Below are 25,834 nucleotides of genomic sequence, written 5' to 3'. Positions count from 1 at the left end.
CAAGGTGGAGCCTCCCATGAGCCAAAGTTTGGATATAGTTTTGAATTGCCACATCATCCATGCTCACACGATGGTGAGGGAGAAGGTTCTCTTCCCCCCTCCCCCAAAATAAAGCATCAAAATTTTTGGTATAGATGCTCTCCTCTTCATCAATTTTTTGTTTTTTGAAGGGAGGTTCAATGGAAGAAGGAGATGAAGGAGTAGACTCTGAGGGGATAAGGCAGGAGAGGGGAGTAGGGATAACAAGTTTCGGATTGGAAGGATCCGACCCGACCTCTTCCTAGGAGAAGATCGGACAGGCTTCACGACCTCCTGCTGTGAAGAACCTGCCCCGACCTCTTTCTGCCGCTGGAGGTTCCGAGCTACAACTGTTTTCTTGGTGTTGCGGAGAAGTTTCATAGCGGACTTAAGAGCCATACTTTATGCAAAACAAAGTAGTATACAATTAGAAATAACAAACTACAAACAAACAAGATTTAACAAGAAAAGGAGAGGGAGCTACCAAGCTCGGACTTCAGAAGGCCGGGATCTCCCAAAATTCTTTTTGTATCCAAATGGGGAGGTTGACCCCAAGTATCCAACAAAAAATCTACGACACCCCTTTCCAAGTCATCTAACTCAGCTACGTCTACCTTAAGAGTTATAAGGGTATCTTGCCAGTACAGAGGAAAATGAGGTTCTTGGTTTTTAGGAAGAAAGAAAGGTCGGGTATTGTTAGCAGCTCAGACTTTAAAAAAGTGATTCTTAAAATTGTGAAAAGACTAATCAAAAATAGAAAATACCTTCCTATCTTGTACAGCTTGGAGGGATATCTATCCCGACTTATTTGAAGAACTGTAAGGCTTCATCGCAACAAAAAGATAAAAGAAAACGTTCAAAGAAGGTTCAACACTTAACTCCCCACATAGGAACTCGTACATTTTCATAAAAGTCCAAGAATTCGGATGTAGTTGGGTAGGGGCAAGGTTACAAGACCTAAGAACTTCCATTTCAAAGGAAGTAAAAGAAAGTTGGATGCCTAACCTAGTAAAAAAGTAGTCATAAGCATAAAAGAAGGGCCGCTCTGAATCCACTAAAAGGGAAAAACACACTCTCTTCTTTGGGTCAGGTGGTTCTAACACGTAGATTAGGGGAAACTTTGGTCAACATATTCTTAATAACACGGTGAGACATAAAGGCTACACCTACAAATGCAAAAAATAAAGAAGACCGTTACTAAATAAATCAGACATCATCCCAAAGAGGTCGGGTAAATTAAACTAAATCAAGAAAAAACTATTTTTTTTTAATCTTTCTACAAAGCAACTAAATGGCGCCTCTTCAATAATACAACATCAAAGCAACACCATTAAGGACAATGCAACACAGAGTCAACAAGTTAATAATCACAGAGGTGTGAAAAGCAAAATCTTTATGTTATTCCAAAACATTTTCAAAGCATTCCACAATCAAGCACCAAGCTCAATAGCGAGTAATTCTAAGAAAACAAGAAAGGAGAAAATGGTGAAGGGAAAAATGAAACCAACCTCAACGAAGACTGCGAAAAAGGAAGAACACGCCTGTAACAGCACTAACACGAACGATCCTCACACCGAAAGCAGCAAAATTCTTTAAGAACCAAGAAAAGAAATCTTGGAGAAAACATGGGGGATCGAAAGAACACAAGGAAGCTTTTTGTGAGAAAAAACTAAAGAAATTCTTCGAAGAAACAGTGAAAAAGAAAAAGAAGAGCCGAAAAGACCTTTTATAAGGAGCAATAACTCAAAAAGCAGCTCCTTTACTCCTCTTTAAACGTGCGCGAATTTTCAAGAACAACTGCTGCACGTTATTCGACAGTCATTAAAGCTCCACCAACGTTCAAAAATTCAAAAAACGTCGGGTAGTACCGACAAGGTTGAAACCCAATGTCCACAGCAGAGGCCATGGAATGCTTGAGCCCGACCTATAAAAGGAACGGACTTAAGCAGAGGCACTATTTATACCCTACCCCAACAGATAAAGGCCAGGCCCAATAACGCAAAAAGGCCCACCAATAAAGGTGGACTTCACAATAAGCCCGACTTCTTTGAACAGGTCGAACAATGACATAGAGGTCCAGCCCTACTTGACCTAACAAGTAATTGCCTCCTTATGTCTCTCCTATTATCTCTATCTCATCTAGAAGGTAGATCCCAATAAACTCCCAAGATAAGGGGAACGTTTATCTATCAGAAAAGATAGAACTACTCTAACGAAAGTGGTTATCTACTCTACTATAAATATACTAGCTAGGGGTGGCAACATTACCCGAACCCGCGGGTACCCACCCCGCCCCTACCCGCTCGGGGCGGGTAATTACCCGCCCTTGCACCGGGGCGGGTTTTAACGGGACGGGTTCTTGGGCGGGGCGGGGCGGGGTCGGGTTTAGGTTAAACCCGCCCCTACCTGCCCCGGTATATATAATATATATATAAATATATATATTTTTAATATATAATATATGTAACATATATAAAATAATTTGTAAAATGATTAATAATATTATATCATATATAAATTTTTACTTTAATTTATGTTATGTATGTAAATGGTGGTTATATAATTTTTAAAATTTTATTTTATTTGTTGGATTTAATAATTATAAGGACGGGTAGGAGTGGGGCGGGTACCCACAGGGGCGGGTTAGGGTTTAACATTTTATTACCCGCGGGTAGGGCGGGACGGGTTTTATGCGGGTTTTTTGTCAGGCGGGGCGGGGTCGGGTAGAGCGAAAACCCGCCCCGTTGCCACCCCTAATACTAGCTCTCCTCAGGTATAATTCACGTTCTACTCTACTAAAAACCTGCTTAAAATCCTTGCTAACTTAAGCATCGGAGTCTCTTGCAGGTACCACCTCCAACCTCCTCACGAGGAACTCGGACAGGCGGCACCTCGATACCAAAGAGGTCAGACGCTGCCACTAAAAAAGACCTAGACCTTACGTTCAAGCCCAAATCAACATTTCAGATGACTCTCGGAACAGAAACTATTTTAGCTATTTATTTATTATTATTATTGACAATCTAGTAGTAGTATGATTACATAAGTTGAAGCTTATCTCCTTCTGTCCTTCAACTTCTTCAAACTCTTAAATCTTAATACTAATAGATTACTAACTAAAAGCACTTCAATTAAGGTGCTCAAATGATATTATAATTCTACTACTTATTTTTAAAATAGATAAAATATTATTTTAGTCTCTAATATTTAGATTAAATCTTAATTTCATTCTTAATGTTTAAAATATTTATTTATATTTTAAACATTTTAGTTTGTTCTATTTTAATTTTTTAGTCAGAATTAAAATTTTTTATTTTAAAAATATTCTTTTTCTCTATTAAAAATTTTTTTTAGATAGTAATAAAAATTATAATTCTAAGGAGCATAATAATTATTATAGTGATTTGAGAGTCAAAATAATAAAATAATAAAAAAGATAACAATAGAAGAAATAAAAAGATATTTTTAGTTTAAAAAAAATAATTTTGATCATAGAATTAAAATATAACAAATAAATTATTTGAGATAAAAGTATGACATTTTAAATGTTAAGAATGAAATTAAGATTTAATCTAAATTTGAGAGACTAAAATTATATTTTATTTTTTTAAAATTTTTGTGATATAATTTAATCCAAAAACTCTAGGTATATCATTCAAATTCTCTATCTTAAATTATTTGAATGTTTCAAAATCTGAGTTTTTAATAGTATAAGAATTTTCATTAAAAAAAAATAGAAGGTCAAGAAACTTTTGTCAAACATATAATAATTTAGGAACCCAAAAGGATTTATATTTTTCACATATCATATTCATAAAAAACAAATAAAATAATTAGGCATATTCGGTAATCCCAACGGCTGCTAGCTGTATTAAGTCAAGTCAAAATCTTTGAAATCAAGGGACATATATCAGGCTGACAATCCTAGCAACTAATTTATTACTGTTTAGTCATACCAATATATTTAAAAAAATATTCTACAATCAACTAATTTATTCAATTAAATCTAACTAAGTGATATAAATATTTTATAAATTTGCGCATCCTTCTTTTTTTTTTTCTCTTTTTTTCATCTGAATTTTTTAATTTTTTTCCTCTTTTTCCATCATTATTATCATTAGAAAATGAAATAAAAAAATTACAAAAAAAATAAAATAAAAAAATTAAAGAAAAAAATAAAAAAAGAAAAATAATAACAAAAAATAAAAAAAAAAGAAGATAAAAAATTTTGAATTATACAAAATTTATCAGAAAAATAACAATAACATATAGATATTTTAGTTTTGATATTAAAGTTTTAATGTCACTTTAAACAAATTTTGATATTATTTTTGTTTCTAACAAGAATTCAATCCAACAAGTGTGAATTTACATTCATTCAACTAAATAAGATTACAATACATGTTCATTCAAGTCTAATATGAGAAACAATACTCTTAAAAGAAGATGTAAGAACAAAAAAATAAAGAAAGAAAAGGAAAAAAAAAAAGAAAGAAGAATAAGAAGAAAAAAATAAGAAGAAGAAAAAGATAAAGATAAAAATGAAAAAGAAGCAGCAGCAAAAGATAAGAAAGAGAAAGAGAAAGAGTTCTAAATTATACAGAATTTATCAAAAAAAAACATCGAAACAAAAAAGATGTAATAGCAAAAGAAAAGAAAGAAATAAAGAAGAATAAGAAGCAAACAAAATGCAACATTAAAGAAGAGATTTATGTATTTTATAACAAAATTTCGATGTTAAAATTATGAAATTTTGATGCTATTTTTGTTTACGAAAAAAATTCAATTCACTAAGTGTAATTCAAAGTTTGTGTTACAGTAAAAAAATTTCGGTATTATTTTCTAATAAATTTTGCATAACTCAAAACTCCTCTTCTCCTTCTTTGTTATCATTATTATCTTTTTTTGTTTGTTTTATCTAAATAACAAAAATAAAAACAAAAAAAAAATAAAAAAATTAAACAAAGAAAAAGAAGACATACATAATGCTACAAAAATTACCAAAAAAAAAAATACAACAATAACAAGACAATAAAAGAACAACGATGACAAAGAAATATATAAAGAATAAGCAACACAAAAGAAAAAAAGAAGAATACGAAAAATGAGGAGAAGAATATCGCATAAAAAAAGAAGAAGCACGGGATATGAAAAGGTAGCGTGTATATATATGCTAATAATAAAGCTGATTTTTGTTAAATTTAAACCAATTTAGTTAGATATAATTGCTAAAAAAACTTAAATGTATAATATCATTGATATATTTTATCTAGTATTAATTTGGTTCATATTTTTCCATTTTAACTTTTGAGAGTTGAGACCATTCCCTAAAGCTGATAACAACTAATTAACCTCCCAAGTTACTCCTTTCATATATACAAAAGGGAAAAAAATTCAACAATTAAGTCCTAAATAAATTTTAGTGATTGTTGGTTCAATCATGGAAAAGAATACATGTATACAAAGAGTAAATTATTACTTCTAACAATAAAATTTTATGGGATAAAAATTTTTAAATATTAATTTTATTCATTTGTAGATTTATTAATATTTTAAATTATTATGAGTATAAATAGTAATTTTTCATCTTTGATAAATCTAAAAGTAATTTTATTTATTTATAGATAAATTTATTAATATTTTAAATTTTTATAAATAAAATATTAAAATGATAATTTACACTATACAGAATAAATAGAAAGGTACCGAAATTGGTACAAATAAAATCTATTTGCTTTTTCTTTTATGAAATTATTTGATATCACACTTACTTCAAAAAACGAATAAAAAAAATACATAATACGTATACTATAGGAACTCATCAACTAAAATAAAAGACAAAAAAGTTTTTTTCTCACTCCTTGTCTTGATAGTGTCCAATCCTAATCCTATAACCTTCGAGAGAGAGAGAGAGAGAGAGAGAGAGAGAGAGAGAGAGAGAGAGAGAGAGAGAGAGAGAGAGAGAGAGAGAGAGAGAGAGAGAGAGAGAGAGGGGGGGGGTTTAGTAAACTTGGCAAGTAAAGGAAACCCCTACTTCCCATATATATACACTGAAACTCAGAAAGAAAGAAGTAGGAGCAACAACCAAGCAACACATCAAATTATTAAATACATTTTGTTTTTTAATTTTTGCAGTGGAATCTCCGTCGTTTGAAAAGTTTGAACCATGACCAAAACGACCACCGAAATTGTCGTCGCTCAAGACAACACACAACAACCGCCGCAACAACCACCACCACAGCTACCACACTTTCCCAACCTCTTCGCTTTCTTACCCAAGTTCAACCTTCAACTTCCCTTCATCAACCTACCACCGCCGAAGCCAAAGAACGCGCACACTCCTAACGCCGACGCCGCTGGCGATGGAGCCAAGGAGGAGAACAAGTCTTCCAGCAACACCAAGCCAGGGTTCGTACGGTTCCCCAAATCGGAGGTGGTTGCTCTTCCACACCTTGAGGCTGAGGTTGAAGAATCTACCGTCAAGACTTCCAATCCTTTTATCCTCTGGCAGGTAATTCAATTATTTCTTTCTCTCTCGTTTTTCTTTTTCAATTATTTTAAATTAATTCAATTTCTGTGTGATTTGTTTTAATGAATAAGCAACTTGTAATTGCTTCTCCTTCTGTGACTTGAATCTATCACGCTAAAGGTTATTATTATTATTATTTAAAAAAAAAAATCAATGCTTTGTATTGCTATCGAGATTTTTTTTTTTGATGAGGGAGTTGGTGAAGATATGGACTGTCACTGTTTGACAATGATTACATTATGATTTGGATGATGAATATATTCGCTCTACATAACACAACTATGATTTTGATGGTTTAAAAGGTTTATTTGGGGCTTTCATATGCGCCCTACATGTGTTCGTTGCTAAATATTTTTCATCATTTTCTTTTTTCTTTAAAACCAAAAAATGTTTTGGTCTATTCTGCTGTGTTGTGTCACATAACATAAGCTTTGAAGAATGATTCATGAATCTTTCTGAATTTTTTTCATCAGCTTTATGATTCATAAACCACGCACACATAATACAACATCCATGAGCTTATAAAACTGAAACAAAAACTAGTAGTGGGGACTCGGGATATTCTCTAAGTTACTTTTGCAGCTTCAATTGATGGGGGTAGTGTTATATATGAGTTGGTTAAGATTCACAGTGTCTTATTTGCAAGATCCAGAGAATTTTAATGCCTTTGGGTTAGTAATAACTAGTAAATTGTGTTTAGGAAGTAGTACTGACTATTCAATAATTATAATTCGAATTCCCCATGTTGTGTAATGTGAAAGGTCTTAGTTTGTATTATGAAAGCTAGATCTAACTATGAATAACCACCCTTTTGGTCTTTCTCTAATCCTTAATAGTTAATAGGAAGTCAGAATTGTTAATAGTACCTACTTTTCTTGTTATTATCCCAATAGACCCCCCCCCCCCAAAAAAAAAAAAAAAACACAAAACCTTTTCAATCCCTTGGTATTTTGTCTGAGATTTATGAAAACTGGAAAGTGCTACCTCTTTACTGTGGCAGCTGCGCGTTTGTCTGCTCTGTCTGTGTAGTTTTTGTTCTCCTTGGTGGTCCATACTCTTGCGAAAATTTCTGTCCTAGAATGCTCACCTGCCGCCCCACATGTATCTCTGTCAAGAATGATGACATGAGGTGTATTATCAACAAATTAGGAGATAATGGCAAAGATTGCTATCGGATCACTTTGAAGGTTTCCATTTTGAAAGATCCAGCTTGTGTCACATGAGAGAGGTTTCAATTAGATTAATTAAATTAAGAGGGGGTTATAGTTCAATTAGTCAGATATGATTCATGCTATTGGAATCTATTTTCATTCCTAGCATGGTTGCCTACAACTGCATATCTGCCTTTACAATTGTGTACATGCCGATGTTAAGAACAGGGCTAGCAGGCAGGCTATGAGTAGTTAAGGGAAGGGGAAGAGTCTATTTATGGGAATATGGGAAGAGGTTGATGACATTAAAACATTTCACTTTGATTTTTCATTTTTTTCCCCCTCTCCACTGTGGTAGGTGAATCAGTTTTATTAAGTGGACAGCTTGATGATATTAATAGAATCTGAATCGAAAATCTATACAAACCATCACGGTGTTTCTTCTTTTTTGTCCTCTGTAATTGGAATCAATCAAGCAAGTGGGCATCCTTTTCCCTGATTGCAATGTATCTTCCCTGTATAGTTCTGCTGCATTTGTTCTTACTGTTTTCATATGCTTTCCTTGTACTTTCTCCTTTCTTTCATAAGGTTGAATAATTCATTTAAGCATTAATATGCCTTTTGGGGTTTGACTAACGAGCTTATATTTAAATTTATTCTGATGTTCTCTTAATATGTTGCTCACCTCTTCCATGGGCATTTTCTCATGAGAATGCTTTATTTGATTATAGGTTTATGCATTAGGAGCATTGTTCATTTCAAGTTGGGTTTGGGCAAGGTGGAATGAGAGGAAGGCGCAGGGTAAGTCTCCCAATGATGGGAGGGCTGAAGGAAGCCATTCCGATGATAGTCGTCGTTCTTCCGACGACAGCAATAATTAAACCTTCCAGTAGATCGATCGGATGTTGATCTTTTCAGACATCGAATAGAAAATTACATTAGCGATATGCAACACTACAACAGAAATGCTTTCACAGTATCATATGAATGGAAAGATTGTTTCATTTTAATAGGCACATGTTATAACAGATGAAGTGGTGATATTTATCAAAGTTCGTATATGATTTACCTCCTTTTATCTCATTGATTCTGGCTTTTTTTAAGATCACAGTTCAAATACCAGATCGCAGAAGCTATTACTGGTTATACGTTTGGTCTGATTGACAGCTAAATGATTATCCTAAGAATTTGTGACCAAACAAGAACCCCCCAAAATTTTGGATTTGGATCCTCTAAAGTTTGAATTTCACTTTAAAAAGTAAAGTGTGATCTCTCACCATTGATTTTAAAGGGTAGAAGATCACACTTTACTCTCTAAAGTGAAATTTAAACTTTAGAGGATCTAAATCCCAAAATTTTTTATTCAGATGTAGTAAAGGGACAATTAGGTCGTTTGAGATTTTGATGTTAGACTAATTAGATTCTTTGTGTTTGTTTGGGTGTCATTATTTTGTTAAAAAAAAGATTTTTTTTCAATGAAAAAATATTTTTTTTAGCGTGTTTGGCAAATTTCTAGTAGTAAAAGTAAAAGCACTAGAAAAATAAAAAAAAAAATATCTCTTTTGAGAAGCTGTAATTTACATCTTTTTTTAGAAGATCTTTTTTCCTTAGAAACAGATGTTTTTCATATAATAAATAAACAAAAAAGTACTTTTATATTGTTATATCCAAACATAATTGATAGATAAAAAGATCTTTTTGCATGAGATATCCAAACATAAAATTATTTTTACTTCTCCATGAGATCTTTTAAAAAAAGATAACTCGAGAAAAGATCTTTTCTTAGAAGCTCACACAAAAAAGATCTTATGGAAGATGAAAACGCTAACATATGTACCCACGCTAAATCGAAATTAAACTTGTACCACGCAAGATGCCTTCTGTGTGACAAAAGTACCATGTAGTGTTTTCATCTTTTATGGATACAAATGGTCATTTATTCTAAAAAAATGTATATAATTGATTAGACATATTTTTCATAAAAAAAATATGTATTTTTAACAAGAAATTAATAATTAAAAATTTTTTTATTCTTATAAAATACACGTTTTCATTGTGTGTAAATGGGTTAGACTGAAGGCACTTCAAGCACTATCACTATCATCTTGACCTCTTCAATCTAGACGAAAGAGGTCAGAGATAGTAGTGAGGGTGCTTGAAATGCCTTCACGTCAATTCCAAGACGGCGGTTACAGGTATCTGCAAGTGAAAAAATATTTTATAAAAGCACTTGTATTTAAATAACATGTAAAAAATAGAAGTGAACTTAATGCATTCAAAGATATTGAGAATTTTGAATTTATAATAAAAAATGAGAAAAAACTGGTGAAGGGACTAGTTTGGTACACGACATTCAATTTCAGAGATTAAAATGAGTCACTTAAATACAAAGTAAGGGACTAATTTGGCGCATCTACAATGATGACATAATGGACGACACGCGGTTACGACACGTGGCACAAACGGACACGGCCAAACCATGGAGTGACACGTGTCACTAACAGCCATATCATCAAGCCATGTCATCACGTTGTTAATGGAAAATGGATCACAGACTAACGTGGTACACTTTTATCAATCTCAAACGATTTTAGTACACAACGCCAATGTCAGAAACCATTTTAGGATTTAACTCATTTAAGTGCTACTCTTAATTTTTCAAATTTTAAAATATGTTAATAATTATTTAATTAATTAGACATCTGAATTTTAATTTCAATTTTACCTTTCTTTTTTAACCCGTTCACGTTGTTACATTCATTGTTCACCTATACTTTCTCATGAACCAATTGGGCAATGAAATCTTTACTCAACATTACAGTGAACATCACACACAGAAGTTGTTAATGGTATAAACTTGACTCAGCAGTGCAAAAGACATGTAAAGATCAATCGATCTACTTCATAAAATATATGGCAACATCTTATTCTTGCTATACATCGATCTCTCAAGAAATGCTAAACTAGGAAAAACTTGAATCATCTGTACAAAACTGAGTTTATTAAACTATAAAATGTGATCAGTGGCTATATCTGCCACTGAATCTACAATTATACATATGCATATGCATATAATATATAATATAATGAGGACCACCATGATGCACATCAATCCAACACACCTACCATTGTTGAAGCTTAGTGAATGCCAGCACCAAGATGGTCTCCACCCAACTCTTCATAGGCTGTACAGTTACCGGAACCCAATAAAAATGACCGGGTCCACATTTCTTTCTCCCCAAGGAGTATTTAAAATTCAAGAACTATCAACTATTCTCATTGTAGAAAGAAACCAAAATTGGTTGATGTGGCTGCCTACTATTGGTGTTTTCTAGTATAGGAATTAGAAAGTGAGAACTACTATTTTCACTCAGGCTTGAAATAACTATCATCAATGGAGAGTTTGTCAAATGCATCAAAATTTGCCCTAAGACCAACGAACTGGCTGCTTAGTTGAGCACAACGACCATTGGGCCATCTGCAGCCTCCATCTGCAGAGCGAAACGGGCATAGATTCTCACATACACGACCGATAGGGCTGTTCTCATCATTGTCGTCATCATCGGCTGTAACTGTTACTGCAACAGCCAGATCCTTTTCATCATCAAGCGTGATACCATCTGATCCTTTCTTGGAGCAATATAAGAAGTTTTGTGCTGTTCCCAATGGATTACTTTCAATGTCCACAATGCAATCTCCAGTATTGGAGAAGTGAACCTTGCACCCAATTGACTGAATTGCACGCTTTATAGACATGTTTTCTTTGTTTGCCCTGTTGGCCATATTCATAGCTGAGCTGTTTTGCTGCTTCAAATTTTGTAATTCTGCGTTCAGTGATTCCATGGCATTTGAAATTTCTTTTGATTTACGTTCTGCCACTTCTTTGGCCTGTTAACATAGCAGAATAAAAGGATCACCCGGCATGTCAACATTCAACAAGTTCAATGCATTTGGGACCATGAAAAGAAACAGATAATCATTCATATAGTTAATAAGTGCCCAGTCAGACAGAAAAGTAGAATGAGGAAACCACCGAAAGTAAGGACATACTAACATGTATTAGTGTAATAGCTATGAAAAACAGGGATGACGTAGCTTTCAAATCTGACAGCAATAATAAGAAAACGGGGGGAAATCACTACCTTCTGCAACTCGGTGTATTTCGTGATTATCTTCCTACATTTTGCTTCAATCTCCCCAGCTTGTGCTTCTTCAGGGCAGGCCCAACGAAGGTGGAATTGGGGCCATAATGTTGGGGCTAATGCTGCTGCTGGGGGCAGAAGAGGACCATTGTGCTTCAGTGGGTCATAGAAAGGATTATAATGTACATGGGAACCTCCTTCTAAAGCACGCAAATCAGCCAAGTATACCCACATACATCCACAAGTTTCAGAAATATTGCATTGTAGCCTCTCCTTCTCACTGAACAAAAACATGAAATCAGAACAAAATAGAATATCCACAATAACAACAGTACCACAATTGCAATGCCCGGGTGCCTATTTCACACTTACATCTGACACTTATACACTTACAACAGATTTGGTCCTTTGCCAAGTCTTTAAACATGTACATGGAATGTTGCTTACACCGACTTCTAGAGTAAGGACAGGTATTACCAGTTTAGGATAGTTAAGGCATAAACTAATTATGTGCTTCTACTCAATAGCTTAATAGACATAATTCATTAGAAGAATTAAGTACCCCTGTGGTATAGATATATATCTAAGAATGAAAACATAAGTATTATAAAAATCATAAAAGGCAAAGGAAGATAGATATTATTTGGAGGACACGACCTGAAGATCCAACCATTAAGGAGTGGAACATATTAATAATGGCAACCGAAAATGTTGACAAGCATCCCATCAAATCCTGGATATATCGAGTATTTTGCATTTAACAAGTCATATATTGATGTAATATATAGGAGAATGTTATTTGATTTGCATATTCACTGAAATACTTTTAGACCATATTGGCAGGAAACACTACTTATAGCAAGTTAGCAACCACATTTATAGTAGTATAATATTACCTTTTTCATGGGGAAATAAAAAAAATTGTAGTGACAAATTACAAGACATAACTATGCGCAACTGTCTCAATATCAGCTCAATTTATATATACTGCTATATTATTAGCATTCTTAAATCCGGGATTATGTCTACAAATGCAGCCCAACCAACAGCCACTTCAGCACCAAATTCAACTAACATTTTACTATGGATGAGTGCTTCACAATCAATGTTCAAAAGGAAACCAGCATATCACGAAATGCATGCAAAACAATAACCATATCTTTCCATGGTAAACCAAGTTGCTAAATAAAGGAAAATACCTATTACATAAGAAATTTCCAAAACGACATGAAAGCATGCTGTCTAAGAAGTCCACTAGAAAAGCCTGAATCATCAGACAGTACATGTTAGCAGAAGGAATGATAATAAAATACAGAATCAGATAAGGATAAATCTTAGCAATAGTAGCCATGGAGAAGGATCCATACCGCAGAAAACTCAAAAGCAAAGGGATACATCCGCAACAATTGAGAAACACAATCAACCCACTGGAAACATATAAAGCAAGAAAGTGAGCTCAAGATGAACACATAAATTGGAACTGTTATGCAATGTGTAAAATCAAACCATCCAATTATTCCCTAAATGTATAGAGAGAAGAGCAAAAATAAAGGAATGGCCATCTCAACAGTCATGCCCACTTGCAGGAACATATTCCCCATGTTTATTCTTCTTGCCTACTTGTTATCAGTAAAATGAGATTGACTAAGAAGTGATAGGTTAGATCAATCTCATCACATCAGCCAATGTCAAGTCATTAAGCTTAAGATACATGTAAAAACATTCATGGCCTTGCATCAGCAATATATAGCTTTCTGGAAGAGATTAGCTTGAGGCTTCAACTTAGAGGAGAAAAATAGGAAAGTAATATGTTATCAAATTGTGTTATGAATCTTTCAATTTGAAGGTCAAACTTCCATGAAAGTATTGCATTTTAGCTAAATGATATAGAAGAAGATATTCAAGGAAAAAACCTGCAAAAAGATGGGAGAGTAGTTGTTAGAAGTTTGTGCATGAGAAGACGACGGAGATGTAAATGCTCCTGATGGCTGCCGTCCAGGTGATGCTGCAAAATTGCTAGATGAAGGCTGCCTAGTTAACTCACTTCCAGAGAAAGCTGGCAATCCCACACGATCACAAAATGGATGACCAAATGCTAGCCAATCTTTTTCAACAAGTGCCTGCATAAGGAAGACAACTTAGAAGCACAATTAAAACATTTATTGATTTATTTTCAACATATGAACACACAAGAACGGAGCTAACTAAATGGCAAGTGTTCAATATATTTATTTTTTGGTACAAGAGTAGAATGAGTAATGCTAGCTCGTTACCTGAAACCCATTGAATGTCCGATAATATGGATCAAGCAACAAATTAGCAAGTGCAACCAACTGACTTGTTCTATCCCAACCATCGCTGCACAAAAAAGAGTCAGCTTCACGATATCAAACAATCTTTTTTGCTTTGGGTGACAAATCCATATTCAGATCTCATAATTCTGAGTAGCAAGAAAATACACCAGCATGGCACCTGCAATGCACAAGAACAGAAGCCTTTTCCATAGCAATACGAGCAGCAATCCAAGCTGAACCAGCCAAAACATTTTGAACATGCAGTAACCATCCACTGTCCCCAAGGGTTGACACTGAAGCAGACATGCTACTTAAGTTTCCTCCACCCCACGTTGACCCACCATGTCTCTAAATAGAAACCATAGGAACAGTCTTAATACAACTCATGTAAAGGTAGAAAACAGACTATATTAATTGAACCCATAAAAAGATGCACTAAATGCCATTCATCCAAAATTCTAGCCAAACTAAATCATCTTAATGTGTTGTGATTTTTGGGATGAAGTTTTGGGCAAGAAGTAACAAATGGGCATTAGAGGGAATAAAAGCACTATTTCTATTAAAATAAACTAATTAGTACTCTTGTGCATATACCATGGTCCACAGTCAACAATTTACTATAACTATAAAGGTGAGAAGTACAACATGAATCTAGTAACTAAAGCTCAAAAGCACGTGATTCAAATAGTCAAATGACAAATAACTATATCTTAAAATTCATAGACTGACCAAAAATGATGACATTCCATCTGATGAGGCTCTTCCATGAGTGTCCAAATATTCTCTGAGCCGAGCAAAGCTGTCTCTCATTGCATGGATGTTGTCTATCCCAAAAAAGACTATCTGAAAATATAAATAAGAATGTAGATGCTTAGCAGTTCATATCAAATTTACATTTGCAAAAAATTAAAAAAAAAAAAATCATCATCAGACAGTTCAAGCCCAAGCAAGACACACCTCTGACTGAAAATAGTTTGATGATGATTCTGAGCCACCACCCATGGCTCCATTAGCTAATGCATTTTTCCTAGGCCTTGCATCAGCAATATATAGCTTTCTAGAAGAGAAATAAAATCAATCACAATATTAAAATACAATAGCTGATGGAGGACAAGACTCATTACTTCTCAAGTAATATATTATTTTTCCCTCTTGTCTAGTTACTCCAATATTTCTGCTGAGTAAACCATGAATCTAATATGGTATCAGCGCCTATCCAAGCTAATGTTATTGGGCCACCCACCTGCAAATGTTTACGCTCATTCCTGGACATGAAGGGGGTGTATTACAAGTCTTACACCTCTCAAGAATAAGATCTCTAGATAGTTTATAAGTGTGAGGCATCTCTCATCCCATGAGCTAGCCTTTGGGTTGAGATAGACCACTTAATCTCAATTATTATATGGTATCAGAGTCAGGATATCCTCCTTGAGCTTTCTAAAACTCTTCTGTTATAATTGGCTCTTTGTTGAAAGTAATTTTTCAGTTCTTGGTTGAAACTAATATGACTACAGTATTCTCCTTTTTCCAAATCCACAAACACTTGTTTGAGTTGTTTACGTTTACTTCTGCTCCTATGTTGTTCCACTACCATCCATGGGTTTTGTTATTACTTCAGTTTCCTATTTTCCCAAACCAAGAAACACTTGTTTGAGTTGTTTCTCCTACTTCTGCAGCCATGCATAACCAGTAGCACAATCTGCTCTTCTTTTTTTTTTTTTTTTTTAATTTAAAGGATGTTCTTGATTGTAAAGTTCTAGCCAACTGTGTGTCTTTCCGGTTACCAAAACGTCCTCTGCTGTGTTGTTATCTTTCTAGCAGCCATATAAACCTACGGAAGGCCTGAAAAACTGTTCCAACACTGCCGCCGCCATCCAATGCGACCAATGACTACACTGTTGAACTCATCTTCAACAGCACCGCTCAGCCCCGTCGGAGGCTTCACACGCCTCCACACACTGTTTCCTCCTTCGGACGACCAGTCACTGTAGGTGTTTTCACAGGCACAAGTTGGCATTTTGGCTGTCATTGTCCACCACTGGTCACACTGCTGGGTTCACCTCAGTGTCCTCTTTTTGGATCTGGTTTTGTTTTCTCCATCCAGCCACCTTTCATTTCCATTTATGCCCTTTGCCCTGTGGTCTTTTCAGCTGCCATGATTTTCTGCTTATATTTGGCTGATTGTTCAATGCCATTGCCGCATTGAGGGGGAGTAAGTCACCTACCTTCTAAGCATTTCAACATCTCCAGGCTGGCCCCTATGTTGCATTTGGCCTTAATTATCCTCATGGCATAAAGTGATGATTATAGAGTTGTCTTACATTCTTACATTCCAACCTCCCATCGTGAGTTAAACCAAGAGTTTTCACTTAATCCATTTATAGTGGTAGAAAGATTACTACTTACATATATGCTAGGATTGCTCTCATTTCACTGCTTCACATCCACACCAAAGGAAAAGATTTTGTGAGGTCCGGTATGACCCGTTTTGCAACTTCTTACCTTACTTTGGGATGCCTCAATGACAACAAAGGTCCATTAATAAGAATGTTCCTTTCTGATCAATGGACTTCTAGTAAGTTTCCAAAAACAAAAGAGGGAAAGATAATTGCAAGTGTGGTGTTGGATAAGATGTTTCGGAAAGAGGTTGTGATTTATTTGAGGGCTGTCTACCCTCTTCTTCAAGTGTTTTGTATGATAGATTCAGAAGAAAAGCTGACAATGGGGTTTATTTATGAAGAAATAAAGAGTGAAATGGAGAAAATATGAGATGCATTTCAAAGAGCTGAGACAAGATAAATTGCTAAATCATTTTTTTAATTTCATTAATGCATGAATAATATTCTTTATTTTTTAACTAATTTATTGATTTTTCTATGTTTTGGTTGCATGTCTATTTGGGATATATTAATTGATGCAAGATGGGATAAGCAACTTCATAGGCCATTGCATGCTATGGGCTATTATTCGAATCCTCATATTCATTATAGCTCTAGTTTCAAAGTTGCTTATGAGCTCAAGAAGCAGTTTTATGCTTGTATGGCAATGATGATAGGAAATCCGGATCTAATCACTAAGATGGATGTTCAACCTGAAGATTTTAAGACCCGAAAAGAGTTTTTTGGTAGCAAAGTAGCTCAGAATGCAATTTCTACTAAAACGCCAGCTCAATGGTGGGAATCTTATGGAGATCAGCATCCAGCGCTCCAACAATTTGTAATCCGTGTCTTGAATGACATGTAGCTCATCCGGATGTGAACGCAATTGGAGCGCCTTTAAGATGGTAGTAATTAAATATAATTTGCATTTTCCTTCTATAAATTTGGTTGTTAGTTCTCCAATTTCTATGTTATTGATTGATGAATACTTCTTATATACTTTTGAAAGGTTCACACAAAAAAGAGAAACCATTTTAAGGCTAAAACCATGAATGATGTGTTTGTGATGACAAACTCAAGATTGGCAAAGAAACAACAAACTAGAAAAAGTCTTGACTACGATTATAGTCTTGATGAATTGGACTCTGATGAAGAGTGGATTGTTGCTGATGAGGATGGAGAAGAAGAAGATCTAGATGTTCTAATTCTAGATCCTAATTTGAATAATGGAGCAAGTGGTAATAGAGTTGTTGGTACCTCTAAGGATCCTTTGGCAACTCCTTATCTTGATGATGAAGAGTTTGAAGAACTTCTCCAAGGACCTCCACCTCCTCCTCCTCCTATTCTTTATAATGAAGATAGTAATGTGAAAGCTTGTGAAACTCATGAAGATTTTATGATAGACGAAGAATAGGATGACTATATGCTTAAATGATTTGTATAGACTTTAGTTAATTAGTTGTTCCTTGTTAGTAGTTTAGTTATTTTATTTGCTATTTGAATTTATTTTAATGTCATATAAACATGTTAGTTGTGAATTTGTATTTTGATTTGTGAGTTGAGTTGTGAATTTGTATTATGAGTTGTGACTTTTGACTTGTTATGGTTTATATTAGTTATGGATAATTTGGTTTATTTGAGATTTATTTCATTATTTGTGAAAATATTTTTATTATCAAATTTGGCATATTTGTTATATTTTACGAGTCACGTTTATGTTCCGTCTTACGATTTAACGAAATACGATTTTGAATTAGCTTTCTGAGTCGAGGTAAAAACTACGAATTTACTACCTTGGATGTATCCAGCACCCTGAGTTGCCTCGCTAGTCTTAAAGGGAGATCTTTCAATATTTTCAAGGCTTAAATTGTAACAAGCTTAAACCTTAGTAAGCTTTAGCTTAAGCTTGAGGGGGAGTTTTAGACATACAGAGATTATTCTTTGATATCCCATCATATCAAATAATATCTCCAATAGGTTAATTATGCTCCAAGCTTGATGCATATTATCTACATGCTCAAGCTTGGGAATGTTGAAATATAAGAAATATTATTGTTAGGTAGTGGTTAGTAGTTTAGAAGGTGCATTAATGGAGAGTACTCGGTAGGTGCTTTATATTTATTACTCTCCCTATATATATTGGTCTTTTCTATTGTAACAAATAACAATCTACAGACAAGTAATATGTTATTTTTCTCTCTCTTGTCTAGCTACTCCAATATTTCTGCTGAGTGACCATGAAACTAATATGGTATCAAAGCATATCTGATCCATTGTTGTTGGAGCACCCACTTGCAAATTTTCATGCTCCAGACGATTATTACTCAGCGTGAAGGGGGTGTATTACAAGTTCCATATCTCAAGGATACAGTCTCTAGATAGTTTATAAATTATAAATGTGAGGCATCCCCTCCCGTGCGCTAGCTTTTGTGGTTGAGTTAGACCCATTCAATCTCAATTCTAATAGATACTAATAGGGACTAAAATCAAAGCGATCTATGTCTGTAAGGAGCAAATATATAGTTAAATAAAAATCTTACCTCCGTGAGCCATCATCAAGTTTGCTGCAAAGTGCAGCCACGAGTTTTTCATCCATGTTGCTGCAAACAAATACATGTAAACTTGTCACTGTTTAGTTAGTTCTTTTTTAAAAACTTATCAGAAGTAGTGAATAAGAAATCCCCCAGAAGCCTACAAGAACAACCAGAAAAACGAACAAAAGAAAACACATTAGCTCAACAAAGTTCAACTCAGCAGCATCTCACTCTGACAACAATCATAATCCCACTATAAGAACATATTGCCACAACAAAGTTCAACCTAATTTTTCAATTTGATTGCGTATGTTTGAAGTAGTTCTCAATTTGAGCATCAAATAATTGACCCAAAAGAAAAAGCCAACATGGAACAGATAGTGCTCCCCAGTTATTTTGACAGTGGGGCCAAATTGAAAATGAATTGAAACATAAAAGAGCAAAAATTTGAGAAAATAAAAGTGAAAGTACAAAATTGAAAGCAATTTAAAACATAAAGGACCAAATTAAGAAAATAAAAATAGAGGACCAAACAGCAAATAAAAAAATTTGAGTAAATAGAAGGACAAAAAGTGTATTTTGCCCGTGACTTTTCATTCTTTCCTTCCTCCAAAATGAAGTAAGTCATATGGCGCATAAAATACATAGTTTAGAACTTCCAAATTCCAACATTAGGGAAGCAACTTAATGATATATCCTATATTATCATATTTAATATCTTTGGTAACAATGTTTTAATGAGATCAATTTTAATGTTCTTGCTAGCCAGTACAGATTCCAAAATGAAACAATTTGTTCCTTCTGCATTTGATTACATAATCTACATTACCTCCTCATATTCATCATCAGACCAACTAAGGGTTGGGATGAACGTGCAAGAACTGCACCAGTACCTATAGGTTATCAGTTCCAATAAATTAGAGGGATATTCATATATTACAATAATAGAATGTAAAGGAAAGAAACAGGAATAGATATAACTGTGCCAAGTATTTAAACAAATAAAATCAAGATACCCTACATACCAAGATGACACCATGAAACTACAGGCAGCCGACCCCTTGCACGAAAGTTGGAAGCCAAGAGAACTTCATCATCACTTGCGCCGGGACAATAAGAAGTTGTCAAATGAATTGTTATGTGGATTGAACTCTATGAAATATGAATACAGAATTAATAGAGAAAATTCGAAAGTTTGTCCCTTGGTAAATTACCTAATGATCTTGGGAACAACCAAAGCAAATGGATAACTCGGACACATTTTATAGTTGGAGTTTATGCTACTTATTCTCCATAAGTCATTTGACAAGGTGAAGGACCCACTTTCAATCATATCAGTTGATGCACGAGCACCTTTGCCAATAAGTCGAAAATACTCATCCAATAAGCGCACTTGTGGATTTGTGTTCTTAAACCTAGAAGGTCCACAAACAAAAGCATAAAGATCCCATAACGTTGCTGGTTTTGTACACCTTCGTAGTGCATCAAATATTATACGTCTCTGCAAGATGTAATGAAAGACATTAGGTTATGAACAACATAGATTAAACTGAAAGCACCCACCTAAATGTTTCCAAAAACGATCTCACTGGCTTATTCAACTTTCTATATGGTAAAATATAAATTATAATGATTAATTATGCAACAACCCCAAAAAGGAAAAGACTATTAAGTGAATTTTTGGTTTTGATTGGGTTTTAGGATTTCAAGAACTGTCTCAAAAATATTTTGAACTTACAGGAAGTTTAAACTAAAACAAACTAATTCAAGTTAAACCATTATAAGTTGCACGTGTGATTAACAAATGGAGTTCATGCGAAGAAGGTATATGTTTCCTATCCTCTTTAAAATTCTGATGGCATTTCAGTGTTTTCAGAAGACAACACACAATTACTAGAATTCTAAATGGTGAATATCTGATATCTTCAAAGAACCATAGCCAAAAATGGGACTTGTATGTTGTGAGATAGTACATACTGTAACCACAGAATTACCTGTTTTGTACGAGGTCTGAAACCAAAGACTATAATTCTCATATCTTTGCCTGCATACACAAGAAAAGATAAGTGTCTCTTTCTTCCAATAGAAGACGAAATCAAGATAAAGAGACAGAATATAAAAAATTTGAAGCACAATGAATCCTTCTTAACAGAAAAACGGGAAAACGCAAATGACAGAGAGGGTTAACAAAAAAACAATGAAGCGATCCTACCCTGGTCCCCAGTTGGATGTTTACTTATAACCATTATCCACCTATATTGCATAGGGATTTCATCAATTGATATTTAAAGACAATATCAATAAAAAAGTGCTTATCTGATAGCATACCAATCACCTGGAGCAATCTTTGAGGTGGTGTCTTCTCGAGTTGGCGAGCATTTGATTGAGTCCTTGCAACCTACATTTAAATAGATCAGTTGCTATGAGATTCCAAATAATCAATACAAAAGACACACAACAAGAACGTAAATCAGAATCAAGATGCACAAGCACACATTTTAGAGGATAGCACACCATATTTTATGGTCCAAGTTTTTCACAAGTTAACTAATATGAAAATAGATAAAATCCATAGATTAGTATGGCTGAACAGATATGGGCACACAAACCAGTTGCACAAGTTCATAAGGTCAACATAAAATAAAGTAGTTAAGCTTAATTGTAATTATACAGTGTAATACCGGTGATGACCACAACAATTAGTATGTCAAAAATTATGTCATCTTGTATGTAAGGCAGAAAACACAGGAGGAATCAGGTCAATATAACACAATATATCCCTATTAATTAGCAAAAATAAAGCACAGAAAAGACGGTAGCTTTTAGGAAGCTTGCATTAACTTACTGTCTTGTTAAACTTCTCAATGGTTGCATGTGGTATTGTTCCAAGGGCAATAACTTTTCGAGTTCCCTCACTCTGTAAAATTGAAATGAGGCAAATCAGAAAGTAAATAGTCAAAATATATATAGGCATGTAGCAGAATTGCAGAGAGACAGCTGAAGTGTGCATAAAAAATGCACACCAACTCAGGCAATAGAAATCAGGAGCCAAGTTTCTTAATCTTTTCACCAATGAGTCATCATTTTATCTCATTATAAACTAGAATTCAGGTGTACTGCAAGAAAGTTTACAGGGCAAACTTACCAGAAAAAGAAGACGAAAATTTGTTATCATCAACATGCCTGCATCATCTGTATTAACAAGAACAACACCATGTCCCTGGAAGTAAACACCATACAGGTTAATTTCATGCATCACATTCAGAAATGATAAATGCAAATTAAAACATCAGAACTATTTTTTTAGGCACTAAACATCAAACTTTATTTTTATAGACAATAAACATCAGAAATTTTATTGACAGCAGAAGTTAACAAAAGGGTTCAAATTTGAGAGGAATTTTTAAGCATTCTCATCCCTAGGTAACTTTATCCATGTTATCAGCTAGAGTTTCACATGGTAGAGGCATCAGTGCAACAACAACAACAACAACAACAAAGCCTTATCCCACTAGGTGGGGTTGGCTACATACATCAAATGACATCATTGTGCCCTGGCACGAGTCATTTCTGAACTTAACCCAAGTATGCTTAAATTTCTTTTCTTTTGACCAACTCATTTGGAGTCTCCTTAGACCACACTCTACCCCTAGCCATTGGGCTATCTCCAATTTGATCCCCCTCTAATTGCATAACTCACAATTAGGAATCTATGACCTCAGGTCATTGCTTTCACCTGCCCAGAAGGATGCATGATTTGTCATGACTTACTGCCCCTCATGGGAAATGGCTGTGTCACCTTTCAATTATAATTGTTTGGTACATTTTCGCTTCTAATTTTCAATCAAAAGCAAAATAACTATATATAGCTATTAATTTAAGAAGGGACCACAAAGTTATTCCAATTAATTATAGACTTTTGTTAGCTATTAATCAACTCATAACAGGGGAAAATGAGCTCCTTATTGGCCTAATTGCACTAATCATAGCAGCAGTGGCAAATGAAGTAAAGTAATAAAAGTAAAACACTTATGGGAGGCATCAGAGTGGACATATTATTTTCTCAAGTGCTTGGAAACCTATTCATGGGATATTTGGGTACACTATTTACAAATACTCCAGTGTCTCATATGTCACCAGACAATCTATGCAACTAATCATGCATGCAAACTATCATGTGTGGCTTGGTAAGGCTCCATATTGAAGGGATCCCCAATGAACCTTCATGAAAGTCTGGAGAGAACCTCAATTGCAAGGAAGGTCTAAAGTGTGCTCAGGCATCCCTGAAAGATGTTTCAGCAAGTAACCCATTCTCCCTTGGCCTCTCATCTAGAGAGCAAGGAGAGGTCAAAGAGATTAAGTCCCATACAAATTTTGGAAAGGATGCAACTGTGGTACTAGCAGTAAACCCTATTTGGAACTTTGTAGCCCTATCTTCCTCGCAATAGGTGTTACATTGGTTCTTACTGTCCACCAGCTGACAAAGTGACAAGTCCGATTTGATACAGGTCAAAGAGCACATCAATGCACCTCCAAATCAATCCCATTATGAAATAATTTTTTATGCTCTTTGGTGCATGTGACACCAGGAAGCTCATCTACCAAACATCACCATACTATAAAGTGATACCAGACGTAGAATTTAACCTTGCAAATCAATATCCATACCAAGAATCCATAATATTGTGTAACGTGTAAGTAACCACAGAAGGGATACACGATTTTCAGACTGTTACTCGTTATGCATGTCAAACTCAACATGCACAAATCACATAAAACATGCATTCATACCTAGGAAGACATAGCAAATACGATAGAACTTCTAAGTTCTACTCCTAATCAAATTTTCAGGGAATGTAGCTATTCATCTCCTAAGGAAAAGAAAATATCAAGTTCCATATACCAAACAATTCATCCGGCCTATCCCAATTCCCAAATCACCTCTCATCATTCTTGGCAGTTGGCACTACACTCACATTTCAGCCTCCACACATTTTGCAGATTCACCGTCTCAAAGAGGACCAACTTATTTAAACCAGAGACACCATATTTTTTTTTTTAATTAAAGGTTACCACTTACCAATATCATAACTACTCCATGAATTACCAAAACAGAAATGCAGAAATGATGAAAATCTTGCAATTCTAAAATAAATGCAAAATCAAGAAATTAAAGGGATTGCATACTTCGGCAATAACATGCTCCGCCTCAAGCAAGAAATCAAGATTCGTATGCGAGACGAATCGCGAAACCGGCTGCAAAGAAATAAAATTACCATCACAAAATTATAAAAGAAAAAAAAATAAGAAGGGAGAAAAAGGGAGAAGAGAATGACGAAGAACCTCAATCTTAGTCCATTCGAGGGCGTCCCAGCTGCCGGTGCCTTCCATCTTGGAGGAGTCGGTGGCATCCCTGAGGGACGTTGATCGACCGGAACGGTGTTTAGGCACGTCCATGCCGGCCGAGGGAGGCGGCGGAGGAGGTCCGATACCGGTGAGAGTGGGGAGTGTGCGGTGTGGTGTGGTGTGTGACGCGAGAGGCAGAAAAAGAGATAGAGAAGAAGAAAATTGGTTGTATTTGTTGAAAGGAAGGAAAGGAAGGTTACTAAATGGTAATACCAAACGTTCAAGCCGCTTGTCACTCTCTTTACCGCAACCAAACCCAATAAGCCATCATTTTTTTTTCTCCCTTCCTAAACACCCGATGGTTTCGCGACAGAATCTTCCTAACTTTTTTTATTTTTTTCAATTTAATGTTATAAGGTAGGAATTCGGGCAGAGTAGGTTGATAACCGAATGTGTGGTTGGATTAGAGTTTTTAAACGAGATTTTATATAAAATTGATTTTATAAATTTGATTTTAATAAAAAACAAGTTAGTGTTAACGTGATTATGTTTGATAATTTTATATCAAAATGAATTATAATAAAATAAATGTTGTTCGGATTATATTATTTAAAATTATGTTTAGACAAAAATTATTAAAAATGATATAAATTTATATCATTCAAATTTATATTATTTTAACACTTTTTTACTATAATTACTCTTGAAAAGAATTTAAATTTATATATTGAAAATTAGTACTCTTTTATTATAATTTATTCATACTCTTTTTATATTTAATTATATTCTTTTAATAAAATTTATATTATAAAAATTAATAATAATAAATAAAATATATACTAATTTAAGAATATATAATAAAAAATATATAAAGTCAAATAAAAAATAAAATTTTATAAAAAAATACGTATTAATAAAAATAATTAAAAAAAGACATATGAATAATAAATATTAAAAATTTTATTAAAAAAATACAATGATATACTTAAGTGAATATAAAAAATTTTAAACAAAAATATCCATATTATTAATAAAAAAATAAATAAATAATTGATAAAAATTAAAACTTAACAAAGAGTACTAATAATAATATTAAAAAAATATTTGTTTGTGAAGCATAGTTATGAAAAAAATTTTAAGAACCCTGATGATTATTTTTGGTATTTTTTATTGTAGATAAAATTGAATAGTAAAATTAGTAGAATGCCAATTAATTTTTTAATTTATGAAGTGAACGCAGAAGCTAAACGCAAAAGCTACCATTTGTTGCTTCTGGTGAAAAATCCAGAATCATGTTCGCTTTTAAAAGAAAAAAAATTAGCCAAATAAAAATTACAGCATTCAAAAAGATTAAACGCGTTTTGTGTGTTTTCAACGTATTTATCAAATACATTTTGAATCGTTAGATAAAATTTAGTCAAATTAATAAAATTATTTAATAG

The 25,834-nt window shown here is 34.1% G+C and overlaps 2 protein-coding genes across 5 annotated transcripts; one reads left to right on the top strand and one right to left on the bottom strand.

Moving 5' to 3' along the window:
• Positions 1 to 5,803: 5,803 nt before the first annotated feature.
• LOC112776202 (uncharacterized) lies at positions 5,804 to 8,781 on the top strand. Its single transcript, XM_025820254.3, has 2 exons — positions 5,804 to 6,529; positions 8,430 to 8,781. Exons 1-2 carry the CDS (start codon positions 6,185 to 6,187, stop codon positions 8,577 to 8,579), a joined length of 495 nt encoding a protein of 164 aa, XP_025676039.1. The 5' UTR covers positions 5,804 to 6,184; the 3' UTR covers positions 8,580 to 8,781.
• Positions 8,782 to 10,580: 1,799 nt separating this feature from the next.
• Positions 10,581 to 24,806, bottom strand: LOC112775064 (phosphatidylinositol-3-phosphatase myotubularin-1). Of its 4 annotated transcripts, none has more exons than XM_029295388.2 (20): positions 24,390 to 24,774; positions 24,234 to 24,302; positions 22,192 to 22,266; positions 21,892 to 21,963; positions 21,382 to 21,444; positions 21,259 to 21,299; positions 21,041 to 21,090; positions 20,261 to 20,547; positions 20,072 to 20,145; positions 19,876 to 19,939; positions 19,053 to 19,112; positions 15,092 to 15,191; positions 14,864 to 14,977; positions 14,313 to 14,482; positions 14,114 to 14,198; positions 13,754 to 13,960; positions 13,208 to 13,267; positions 13,040 to 13,104; positions 11,841 to 12,120; positions 10,581 to 11,586 (listed from the first exon to the last, which is right to left on the bottom strand). In XM_029295388.2, exons 4-20 carry the CDS (start codon positions 21,918 to 21,920, stop codon positions 11,065 to 11,067), a joined length of 2,271 nt encoding a protein of 756 aa, XP_029151221.1. In that variant the 5' UTR covers positions 21,921 to 21,963; positions 22,192 to 22,266; positions 24,234 to 24,302; positions 24,390 to 24,774; the 3' UTR covers positions 10,581 to 11,064. The 4 variants fall into 4 exon arrangements, with proteins under 4 accessions (XP_029151221.1, XP_072083942.1, XP_025674320.1 ...); XM_072227841.1 differs by having other exon boundaries at positions 21,375 to 21,444; positions 24,390 to 24,686; XM_025818535.2 differs by lacking the exon at positions 21,259 to 21,299 and having other exon boundaries at positions 21,375 to 21,444; positions 24,390 to 24,806.
• Positions 24,807 to 25,834: the final 1,028 nt, after the last annotated feature.

The sequence above is a fragment of the Arachis hypogaea genome, chromosome 19 (assembly GCF_003086295.3).
Source record: "Arachis hypogaea cultivar Tifrunner chromosome 19, arahy.Tifrunner.gnm2.J5K5, whole genome shotgun sequence".
Taxonomy (NCBI): Eukaryota; Viridiplantae; Streptophyta; class Magnoliopsida; order Fabales; family Fabaceae; genus Arachis; species Arachis hypogaea.
Note: the sequence above shows the minus strand (reverse complement) of the source record. Positions and strands in the feature narration are given on the sequence as shown.